We start from the raw sequence: 13,103 nt of genomic DNA, 5'->3' as shown, positions 1-13,103 counted from the left end.
AAATTTTGACCTCAAAGGTATGATGGATCATGAAGAGAAATCTGGCATTTTCACACCAGAATGGATGCTCTGAGAAAGGTAGTATACATGAGACAGAAAAAGTAGGTTTTGAATTAGTAATATCCTGTGTGAATATCCAGGAAATTATTGATTGTATCTATACCCACATTGAACTGGATGTTATATATTCATCTTTTTGAGAAAGCTTGGTGTGCTTAGTCATCCCCCCCCCCCCCCCCCCACACACACACACACACACACACATACACACACCACACCTGTGACAGTACATAATACATTTTAACAGAAATTCAAATATAAGAAGCTTTGTTTCAAATTTCCCCATACACATGTCTACTGACATAGGTGATAATGGGGAATCTATTGCCCATCCATCAATTAAAGCTTATTAAGTGAAATAATTCAGATTGCACAAACTCTACAATGTCTATAGTGGTAACTTGTTCTGTTAGACTAATGTGGTATTGTTGCACACATAAAATGTCCATGTCTTATGTCATTGGTCTACTAAGGAAGAGAAAGTGAATGTCAAAAGAAACTAATTTGTTATTGGAAGTGGTGTTCATGTGACCTAAGTTATTTGACACATGTATAATAATCTTAATACTAAATTTTACTTTTAAATTTAGTTACAATCTTTTTCTGGTGGTGTTATGAAGTCCATGAGTGCAATATCGATATCAGCATTCAACTTTTTGTGTGGAAGCTAACTCACTGTGAGTGCTGTGTTAATAGCAATATTGTCGTACTAAAAAGAAAGAAAAAGGATATACAAATGGTCAGATATCCGGACCATATGAAAATAATTATTTCATGGATCATAAACTTAAGGACAGTTTGTCAGTCTATTTAAGGTTTTATTAACCCTTGCAGACCTGATTTTTTATTCACTTATAAAAAAAGTCTGATATGATTTTTACATTCAGGTGAGTCTCCTGACAACATTTTTCCAAAAGAAAATTTCATATGATCTCTAGTTTTCTAGATATTTAATGTACACAATTGTGTTCATCAGGTCTCGAGCTTCATGTCATACATTAAGAAGGTTAACAGAATGGATCAAGTATGCCACTCTCTATTTCACTTTAAAATAGAAGAAGCAAGAAAAATAATTCCAAATTACAGTTCTTATTTAAACAGCAATGGTCAATACACTGATTTTGAGGTTTAGTATGAAACTGCAAAAAACAATTTCCGTCCTTTTGGAGACACAAACATACTTTACATTTTCTGCACTGAATTCTAGAACGCCCTGTACATTTTGGAAATTTGCAGCTACTTGGAGTTCCTACATCATGCAAAGGCAAATGGTCAATGGAATCAAACTGTATCTCTGTCGCTGGTCATAATTCTTCTCTTTTTCTTGGTATGATTCTCATGTCTGACCCAGTCCATCATCAGACGGACGCCCCCTCTTCTTTAGTCACTTTCTTCTGGCACAGTATCAATCCATCTGCTACCCTGATACGAAAGGAAAGAAGGCCCATTTGCTTCTTCTCTGGGATAGACAGGTTGTAATGTGTAAATATTAGTATGTGCTGCCATGCTAGTGAAAAAACCATCTTTTGAAGTATTGTATTGGAGAACACAAGACAGATTCTTCAAAATTTGGAGCTTTGTATGTTTTTGCCATGGTACTTAGAGGCTTGCATTTCCATTTTATGGATTCTTCATGTGTCACCAACATGTTGTCACACAGGCTATTCAATTCTGGGTTGTTTTCATTGTATAGAAAAATTCATTTCAGCGTCCATCACCTCTACACACATCATTCACGCCCACTTTATCTGCTCCAACACGTTTCACTATCTGTGGAGCTTGCCTTTCAATAAGTGGTACACTGTCATCCTTATCTCCACTCAAACTAATGTCAGAAATGTCACCATTTTCAATTACGTCCATAATCAAGTCTCAACCTTTCTCCACAGAAAGATATTCCTTATCCATATTTGTAAGTCAAAAGCCAGCAATATAAAATAAAATCATATGTACAGGTCATTTATTCTCCTCCTTGCCGCTGGTACTGAAATTATTGAAAAAAATACCACATATAACTACCATAGCCATGCAAATACAGCTGAGGCACATTTTAGGTTACGTTTCCTAATATACACCATTAAGGACCTGTTGTACACAAAAGGTGTACATTAAACTTACTTGATACATAACACAAATATGAACTGAATGAAATTGCTGAAACTTCCACTGAAAGAATGTCTAATGTTTCCAAAAGAAAGAAACCACACAAAACATTCATTATCAAAACCCACAACGTGACTATTATAGCAATAAAGTCAACAGGTAACGGCTTCCCACCGAGAGACAACACCAGAACACCACTTTACTATGTGGTTCACAGACTGCTCACAAGAGAGCAGCAGCTGCTGGAGCATGACTAAAAGAAACATACACAAATGTGCACAGCGAGTTTGGATGCACCTGACATTTCTTGTCAGCAAAATATTAGTGAACAAACTTTATGTACACAATTGTGACCACCAGGTCTGAAATGGTTAATAACATGCAGGAGTATAAGACAAGTATTAGATTCACAACAATCAAACATCAATTCCCAGGCTCACAAGATGACTAGTTTTCTGCGAACAGTGACATTACCCACACAAAAATTTAAGAACAGATTAAAGAAATGGATCCCAATAGATTTCCTTGCAAACTGTTACTGGTAAGCGCAACCAGTTAAACACATAAAATGACAGAAAACTGTACCAAAGAACAAAATACTTCTGTCAAAGGACAAAGCACCACCCGGATTAAAATACTACAGAACTATAGATCTAGAGTTAAATTAGTTCCTTTTTCAAGCCTGTAACTCATAAAAACGTTTGAAACAATGAAAGCTCCATGAAAATTATGGTCATACCCTCCTGGTCAATCCAATCGCTATATAGCAATTTTCTCCGGGATCTATAATTTCAATTTCAAAATAGTGATTTGTTGTAGTCAGTGGAGCTCTGGCTTGGGCCAAGCCCACGTCAATTATGCTTTTACCCCGTCCAGTGTACTCCAAAACCTGCAAAGAGGATTAAGTGTAACATACATAAACATGTTCACTGATGGATAAGCAATAAAGAGGACTTCCACATTATTATGACAGACCAAGTAACTTTTTATTGAATGCTGCACTACACTTTGAAGTGACACAGATACATGACACTAAATCTTAACACAGTCGCCAAGCCGTATACAATGCTCAGAATGTTCTACCAATCATTCAATCCATTGATGGTAGAAGTCACATATCCTGTGTTGTGAGCAATTTCGAGAAGGTGCCATGTGACTTACATACTTCTGAAGCTCAAGTGCTGTATTTCTTATTTATACTTGCAGATTACAAAAATACACATTTTCACTGATGCTCTGCATTAAAGTCCTCTCCAAAACATGACATTTTTTGTATGATTTAGTGTACAAAAATATTGGCAAATATGATGCTGACAGACAAAAGAATTACTTCTATTCCACCCTAAACAGTTTCATTATTGTAGGAAAAGGCACTTTCGCTGATGAAATTAGCAAGCTTTTTTAGAAACACAGAGACAGATACTTCACAAATAAGAAAACCCTGAAACACATTGTGTTGTACCTTCAAACTACACTAACAACTCTTATGAACATATATCCACGTTCATCTGTGAGCACAGCTTGACATTTTTATTTCAACCATATGATCATAATGACGAACTCTATTAATGCTGACACACAAAGATTCTGTTATATATACCTCCTCAGGTACAAAGAAATTATGAAGGGATACAAATCCCTTCATAATTTAGTGGAAAACAACTTTCCACGCCAACAGGAAATGTAGACAATGTCAAATTTCTGGTGTTGTGCTAAAGACAATTTCTCTGCAGTGCTCAAACATAGATTCGTGGCAACTGTTTTCATTCTACAATGAAGTGCTGACAGATTGTAAGAATCACATCTCAAAATAAAACTATGAAGCTGTAACAATGTTTTCTTTTGAAAAACTTTCAAGTGTATGGTTGCAGAGTTGATTAGATTTTGTAGGTTTAACGCAAATGTTTATATTTTTTCCAATAAGTACATGTAAAGTAACTGATACATTTAAAATGAGAATATCAGAAGCTAATAATGAGACAGGTCATAAAATAAAATGATTTTCCCCCATCACCAGTTATAAGACAAACATCAACAAAAGTAAAACAAGTATAATGGAATTTAAATGAATTAAATCAGGTGATGCTGAGGGCATTAGAAAAACGAACACTAAAAGTAGTAGACCAGTTTTGCTATTTGGGCACATAAAATGCACACTGGCAAAATCACGGAAAGTATTTCTGAAAATGAAAAATTTAATAACTTTGAATACAAAATTTAGTGTCAAGATATCTTTTCTTAATATATTTGTCTGGCATGTGGGCTTGTGTTGGAGTGAAATGTGGATGGTAAACACTTCGCAAAAGTTGCGAATAGAAGGTTTTGAAATGTGGTGCTACGGAGGAATGCTACAGATCGTATGAGTAGATGGGATAGGTAATGATTAAGTACTGAACAGAATTAGGTAGAAAATAAATTTATAACACAACTTGACTACAAGAAAGGGTCAGTTGATAGGACACATCCTGAGGCATCAAGGAATTGCCAGTTTTTTCATGGAACGATTTTTGTGTGTGTGTGTGTGTGTGTGTGTGTGTGTGTGTGTGTGTGTGTGTGTGTGTGTGTCTGTGTGCGGTGGAGGGAATAAAAACTGTAGAGGCAGACCCGGCTTGACTACAACAAATCTGTTCAAATAGATATACGTTGCAGTAATTCCACACAAAATTAAGAGGCTGGCATAGAATAGACTAGCGTGGAGAGCTGCAGGAAACTTGTCCTTGCATAACGACATCGTCATCTTGATAAGCTTTCAAAGTGGTGCAAAGGCTAGCAACTTGCTTTAAATATTCAGAAGTATAAATCTATCTACTTCACAATATGTAAAAATAGTGTCACAGTGCTGCAATATAAATAATTCACAACTGGTAACTGTCAACTCATATAAATACCTGGTATAGCAATTTGTGGGAGTACATGGTAAACTTCAGTTCATTACTTGTATACTGGGAAAATGGAATCAGTCTACAAAGGAGGCTTACAAAATACTAATGTGACTTGCCCTGGAATACTGCTCGCCTGAGTGGGACCATACGAAATAGGATTGGCAAAAAATACTGAATACAGTCTACACAAAGAAGGGCAGCACAAATTGTCACAGGTTTTGTTTGGCCAGTGGTAAATAGGCCTGAAATGTGGATAAATCTAAACAGGCAGGGCTAGACGACAGATATCAACTATCATACAAAAGCACACTTCCAAAGTTTCAAGAATTAATATTAAATGAGGAACCTAGGAATATATTAGAGCCCCCAATTAATTGCTTTTGTAGAGTCTGGAAAGACGGAATTAGACTAAATCCAGACACTGAAATAGTCATTCTTTCAGTGCTCGAGATGTGAATGGAATGGAAAGAAACCCTGATATCTGTTACAATGGTAAGTATCCTCTGACAGATATTTTGCAGTGGTTTGCAGAGTATTTTTTATGTAAATGTAAACTAACACTAGCACTATTGTTACTACCACTGCTGCCTCCCCAAGAGAAAAATTTGACAGTAACAATCTACATATAGTGTGTCAGCAGCTATTAAATGCATGTGCACATGGCACGCTTCATACCAGCTGACAACACCAACACTTTCCACGCCTGCCATCTGTCAATCACAAAGTTATTTTAACAAAGCTCTACTTCTACAGGGTGTAAATAAAGTCCGGGAACACTTAGAATTATTTATTGCACAAGAACTAAACATTGTACAGATGTCATATGTATTACAGTTTTAAGAGAAACTCTGAAAGTTTTTTTTTACAAACATTCGATATGCGAACCATGAGTGACCCGGCAGACATTAATACAGTAATCGAATTCTTGCTATACCCGTCCCAGCATGACATCGTCGACTGTGGCAGTCGCTTCCCGTATTCTCTCCCGGAGCTCTGCTACATCACATGGTAGAGGCGGTACATACACCAGATCTTTAATGTGTCCCCGCAGAAAAAAAGTCACACAGAGTGAGATCTGATGATCGGGGAGACCATTTCATGAAACATTTCGAACTACAGCACGCAGAAAGCTAGCTCCACACCTGAACTTGCCATGTTTGCGACTAGCGCTGACCATCGGCAAATTACCAAACTACGCTGTGGCGGTATACATGAAAAAAAATTTTCAGGGTTTCTCTTCAAATTGACATATGTATGATATCTGTACAATGTTTGGTTCTTGTGCAATAAATAATTCAAAGTGTTCCCGGACTTTGTACACACCCTGTATCATAGCACAACATTACTTCTTAGGCACAATTATGCTAGTGTTACTTATTATAACTGGATTTGTGAGAAAATTTATTAACACAAGTACAAAGAGTGTAAAATGTATGAACAACAGCAGGCACTAGAGCAGTCGTCTTATAAAAGAAATAACAGGCTATTATTCGCATTTATTAGATGTATAAAATAGTGAAATATATTATAATGTGATAGTTCTATTGCAGTATACACACCACAACAGACAGAGAGTTTCATTACTAAAATAGCCACAGGCAGTGACCAAGCCATTTTCTATCATATCCTTTGTAACAACAGTACTTGCCTAACAATATATGCAGAGTTTTGATTAGTGTGAGTATTGTGAGGAGGAGGAGGAGGAGGAGGAGGAGGAGGAGATGACAGGCACTGGCAACAACTATCTAAGTGTCCCATAGAGTTACTTAGATGGCTTGGTTGGTAAATTGGTATGTAGTTTTACTCTATCAGGAAGTTACTGTTTGCATTAACACTTGCTTTGTCTAGTCTTAGGCTGCCTTATATGCCAGAGTCAGCATGACCCCATCAGAGGACACGCCTGTGGATCAATGTCATCTGAGTAATAGTGCCACAGTGATAGACAGTAACACTGTAGCAACTGCTCAGTTTCCATGGTAACATCAGGTGGCGCAACTATATCCCCCTTCCCAAAGCAGTGACCAATGGGGCAGAAGGCGAAGTTTGTGTGCAGTCAACAGCAGCGCTACCAGGTAAGGTAACAAGCTGATTGATATATATGGGTGCTGATGCAGAAAACTGTGGCAAGACAAGGCTGAATGGAGACGACAGAGTTGTCAAGGGGCCAGTGGGTCTGCCAGGGGCGGAGAAGCAGGTGGCTGCTGATTAGGATGGTGGACATGAAGTTGGTTTTGATGGCACTGCAAAAGTCAGTTGGCAGAGGCCATGAAATACAACATGGATCCAAGAAGGGCTGAGATCATTCCACAGATCCACACTGGGGTACTTGAACTGATGGGCCCACATTGAGGCACCCACTTTGGAAGGAAGAGGCCTCGGTGATGATGGGTGCAGTGTGTCTAAAATTGTGCAGTGAGGGTTGTGACCCTCAATGGGGATGACCCTGTAAGATGCTAGAAAGCCAAAGAAAGCATTAGATGCACTATATAACACCATTTGCTTATGGGGATAGGTTTTAAATGTGTCGATAAAGTGTTTCACACCACTTCTATAGCTGGGTGAAAACGTCTGTGCAAAGGTGTTGAATCTCACTAACGGCACAAAACCATCTGACATCGTAGGAGGACAAAGTAGTCTGTTATCAGAAATGAAAATGTGTAGGGTGCTCCAGCGGCAAAGACCTTTTCCAAGACTGCAATAGTAGCAGTAATAGTGATCTGAGACGTGTGCAACACAGACATGAGGTGCAAAAAGCGACCAATCACAATCAACCACATGGAGCCCAAAAATGGGCCAGCAAAACGTAAGTGGATAAGTTCCCACAGTTCTGCAGTGCCAAGCCAGGGGAAAATCACTGGCGGGTCAATCCAAATGAAGTGGTCCAATAAAAATTAAATTGGTTCCTTGACTATTTTTAAATATTTTAATTTTTTTATATACACTCCTGGAAATTGAAATAAGAACACCGTGAATTCATTGTCCCCGGAAGGGGAAACTTTATTGACACATTCCTGGGGTCAGATACATCACATGATCACACTGACAGAACCACAGGCACATAGACACAGGCAACAGAGCATGCACAATGTTGGCACTAGTACAGTGTATATCCACCTTTCGCAGCAATGCAGGCTGCTATTCTCCCATGGAGACGATCGTAGAGATGCTGGATGTAGTCCTGTGGAACGGCTTGCCATGCCATTTCCACCTGGCACCTCAGTTCGACCAGCGTTCGTGCTGGACGTGCAGACCGCATGAGACGACGCTTCATCCGGTCCCAAACATGCTCAATGGGGGACAGATCCGGAGATCTTGCTGGCCAGGGTAGTTGACTTACACCTTCTAGAGCACGTTGGGTGGCACGGGATACATGCGGACGTGCATTGTCCTGTTGGAACAGCAAGTTCCCTTGCCGGTCTAGGAATAGTAGAACGATGGGTTCGATGACGGTTTGGATGTACCGTGCACTATTCAGTGTCCCCTCGACGATCGCCAGTGGTGTACGGCCAGTGTAGGAGATCGCTCCCCACACCATGATGCCGGGTGTTGGCCTGTATGCCTCGGTCGTATGCAGTCCTGATTGTGGCGCTCACCTGCACGGCGCCAAACACGCATACGACCATCATTGGCACCAAGGCAGAAGCGACTCTCATCGCTGAAGACGACACGTCTCCATTCGTCCCTCCATTCACGCCTGTCGCGACACCACTGGAGGCGGGCTGCACGATGTTGGGGCGTGAGCGGAAGACGGCCTAACGGTGTGCGGGACCGTAGCCCAGCTTCATGGAGATGGTTGCGAATGGTCCTCGCCGATACCCCAGGAGCAACAGTGTCCCAAATTTGCTGGGAAGTGGCGGTGCGGTCCCCTACGGCACTGCGTAGGATCCTACGGTCTTGGCGTGCATCCGTGCGTCGCTGCGGTCCGGTCCCAGGTCGACGGGCACGTGCACCTTCCGCCGACCACTGGCGACAACATCGATGTACTGTGGAGATCTCACGCCCCACGTGTTGAGCAATTCGGTGGTACGTCCACCCGGCCTCCCGCATGCCCACTATACGCCCTCATTCAAAGTCCGTCAACTGCACATACGGTTCACGTCCACGCTGTCGCGGCATGCTACCAGTGTTAAAGACTGCGATGGAGCTCCGTATGCCACGGCAAACTGGCTGACACTGACGGTGGCGGTGCACAAATGCTGCGCAGCTAGCGCCATTCGACGGCCAACACCGCGGTTCCTGGTGTGTCCGCTGTGCCGTGCGTGTGATCATTGCTTGTACAGCCCTCTCGCAGTGTCCGGAGCAAGTATGGTGGGTCTGACACACCGGTGTCAATGTGTTCTTTTTTCCATTTCCAGGAGTGTATGATTACCCTATAACTGAGTATATGATTACCCTATAATTGAGAAGTTCAAAACAGTTTTTTAAAAAAATTTACCTTTCACCTTTACTGAATGGCGGCCATTTCGTTTGTAAGCGTGCAACGATGTTTCAGTTTAGAGTAGTTAGCAAAAATATTAATATCTCTGCACTGGGTTAAGTTACAACATTGAAATAGACATATTTGTTTTTAGAAAAGTGTCCTCTACAACATTGTCTATTACACAAAATACCCTAAATTCAAAAATAACCAGTCAATATAACCTCCAAAATTTGGTATCCAAATTTTCAAAAATCCACTTTTTAGGCCCAAAAATAACAAACAAGGAGTGATTTATGAGAGTCTATTTTTTTTCCTATAGTTAGATATCATATACTCCTAGCCTCATATAGAGCAAGAACACTTACAAATGTTTCCTTAATTTTTTATGAATTTTTGAAATTTGAAAATTTTCATTTTTTGTATAGTTTGGGGTTAATGATCTCAGGTGGGACTGAATATAAAAATATGATTTTTGCACAGTTGGTACATCTATTTGATAGAAACGTACTGTAAAAATTTCAACATTGATATCTGATTGTGAACAAATATATGAATTTTTGAAAATGAGGAGATAATTCACATTACTCTACAACTGATCTTATGGCTGTTGCCTATTCACATGTGATATTGGCGAGACATAATCAATTATTATTGAAGTAAGGTACAAAAAGTGGAAACATCACCGAAATTAACATTTATATTATTTTGACATACTTAAAATAAATATTTTCAATTAACATCCTTCGAGATGCGACTGTTCCCAAATCTGGTGGTAAATGTTAAGAACACTTATTTCTTCAGACAGCTACTGTGATATAAAATAAGACCTCCCAGTTGCTATGGTAAGTTAAAGCACTGAAAGTTTCCATAAAACATTTTCATTGGTATCCAAACTTTGTCACTAGTAGATTTCTTGAATGATGTTCTTGGGCCAGCAGGGTGGTAAAAATCCACAAAAACATCATTGTTTTCCAAACTTATTCTTTCCACCTCTGCAAGCCACCACTGTCCATATGTAATTTTACTGACACAATGATCCTCATAAATTTCGGTTAGCATCGAGCTAAGTTTTCTGCAATGCCAAGGAATTTGTGGAAATGCCTTGTTCCTTTTATTGCTATACAGTTTTCAAATCTGGTTTGAAGTGTTGTTTTCATATGCAGAACCACTTCTTCTTTCTTGGTCAGAAAATAGGTAACGCCTTTAATATTATCCTTGCAAAAGACATAAATGGCCTTTACTGTGAGAATTTGGTCTGTGGTTGGTCTTTGTGGGCTGGCTTCTACTCCATCACATGCAAGATGCAAAAAAGTGTCATTCAGCCTCCAACCCAAAGTCTACTCTGTGGTTGCACAGATTTGAAAAATTCTTTTTGTACTTATACAGACTACCACTTCCATCTGAAAAGTAGATCAGCTCCTCAACCCTGCAAAAATTTTCTTTCATGTAATTTATTACATACTTTTGAAAAACATGTACAGCCAAAGTGTTGTGCTCCAAGTAGTCGCTTTGTATGCAAATTGAAGAACTGCAAACTGCATCTTTCTCATTTTTAAAGTAGAGAATGAATGAATGCACTGTTGTCTGGTCACTGACCCAGTGGTACCCTTGTACTGCATCCTGAATCACAAATGTAATATTTTCTGCAAAATCAGATAGCACTATGCATTCAGTTTCATGAAGTTGTGTTTTTTCGTCCTTCAAAAACTTACTTTGGATTTTAGAAACATAGTGGTGACTTTTGAGGTTTGGAAGTTACAAATTAAAGATTCCAAGTACTCTTCCTGAGATTTAACCACTGTTATCATTTCTGCCCTGTTAGTTGTGACCCACTGTTTGAAAGTAATACTGTCTGGCATTTCCTCATCATATTCGTGAAACAATTCAATAATGGTTTCCTTACAAGGGCATTTATTACACACACTCATCATGCAGCCATAACTGTTAGTGTCACAGACCATTAAATCTAGTAACTCTCTGTACATAAGATCACTGAGGTTTTGCATCCGCAATCATCATTTTGACATTTTGATGATATAAGCAAACACGCACGGAGTGTGTCCCTGAGGATCCAGCCAAAATACGCCACTTAGGGTGGAGGTCACAAATTTTTGACCTTCCAATTTTGCATTCAGGATGAGAATTTCTGAAAGCTACATAAAGTTCTTTTAAATTTGACAGCATTAATCATTTCTGCTTTGTTACTTTAACTGCATTTGAAACAACTCTTTTTCTATCTTTGCAATCTGGGCACATTCTACTGTTTTCATCATCTTCACAAAACTGCTGGATCTTTTTAATTGTTTCTTCACTTATACCTACTCCTTTCTTCTTTCCTAAAACTGGAAGAATGCCTTGCTATTTCACTAATTTTTGGGTTTGTTTAACCAAACAATGAGAAACGTTGAATTCATGAACTATTTTTTCTCTTGACCATGAGTCAGGGAGCAAACTTAAAATTTTAACCTTTTCCTCTTTAGATGTCACTGAACATTTAATTTCTCTATTAATCTCAAATATTCAGTGTCAGATGATGCTGGTGGTAGGTTTTGTTCTTCTTTCGAAATGATGTTGGTATCTGTATTATTAAAGCATGATTCCAAGTCTTTTCTAATTTTGATTGAAATATGTTGTACCTTGAAACTTCATGGCAGATTAAAACTGTGTGCCGGACTGAGACTTGAACTCAGGACCTTTGTCTTTTGAAGGCAAGTGCTCTACCAACTGAGCCACCCAGCACGACTCACGCCCCGTCCTCACAGCTTTAATTCTGCCAGTACCTCGTCTGTGAGGACGGGGCGTGAGTCGTGCTTGGGTGGCTCAGTTGGTAGAGCAGTTGCCTGAGAAAGGCAAAGGTCCCAAGTTCGAGTCTCGGTCCGGCACACAGTTTTAATCTGCCAGGAAGTTTCATATCAGCGCACACTCTGCTGTTGAGTAAAGATTTCATTCTATGTTGTACTTTATTTTCAATAGCTGCTTTTCTTTTTCTGCTACTTAATTTCATTATTTTCGAAGCAGGAGATACATCTAACTTAGAACAAGCAAAATCCAATATGCTAACAGCTTCCTCATTAGGAATATAAATGTCATTAAGAAGGTTGCATGATTCTGGTTCTGGATTCACAACAAATATTTTTGAGTAACAATTTGGGCACAGGGAATTTCCAGGAATCACATCATGTTTCACTTGGGAATCTGTTTCACACTCACATAAGAAAGACGAATGTTCAAATTTTATTTCCCTCAAACCTTTAGTAATAGGCTTTTTATGAACTTTAAGTGGATCACAGTACTTTCTTCCAAAAATGTGGTTGTACTTCAGAATATATTTCTTCTCACGATACTCACACACTGATGTTACAGAAGAACTTACTCGAAATTTAAACAGAGTTTGTCAAACTTCATCAAAGTCATTGACATTTTTCAAGTTTTTTGAAACTGAACTGTAAACTGTTTTGTGACACACTTCACTTGCTATCTGTCCGACACAGCACTGTTCACCAATGTTATTGCATTCCAGTTAATCTCTCAAAATTAATTATAAATTACACACAGAACAAAGCACATAACACATTCTACACTCTCTATGAAGTATGTACATCCACTCTAAAAGAGGTTTCAGAACAGACTGACTACAA

General features: G+C 39.1%; 1 protein-coding gene and 1 non-coding gene across 3 annotated transcripts in view; both read right to left on the bottom strand.

Moving 5' to 3' along the window:
- Nucleotides 1-13,103, bottom strand: part of LOC126470390 (SPRY domain-containing protein 3-like) — a 199,134-nt gene that overhangs the window by 112,652 nt on the left and 73,379 nt on the right. For both annotated transcript variants that reach the window (XM_050098231.1, XM_050098230.1), the window contains exon 4: nucleotides 2,903-3,052. In XM_050098231.1, coding sequence (XP_049954188.1) covers nucleotides 2,903-3,052 — 150 coding nt within the window. The remainder of the gene's footprint in view (nucleotides 1-2,902; nucleotides 3,053-13,103) is intronic.
- On the bottom strand, nucleotides 12,131-12,204 carry Trnal-caa (transfer RNA leucine (anticodon CAA)). The gene has a single exon. It is a non-coding gene; the product is annotated as a tRNA-Leu (tRNA).

The sequence above is a fragment of the Schistocerca serialis genome, chromosome 3 (assembly GCF_023864345.2).
Source record: "Schistocerca serialis cubense isolate TAMUIC-IGC-003099 chromosome 3, iqSchSeri2.2, whole genome shotgun sequence".
NCBI classification, from domain to species: Eukaryota; Metazoa; Arthropoda; class Insecta; order Orthoptera; family Acrididae; genus Schistocerca; species Schistocerca serialis.
This window is presented reverse-complemented; position numbering and strand designations above follow the sequence as displayed.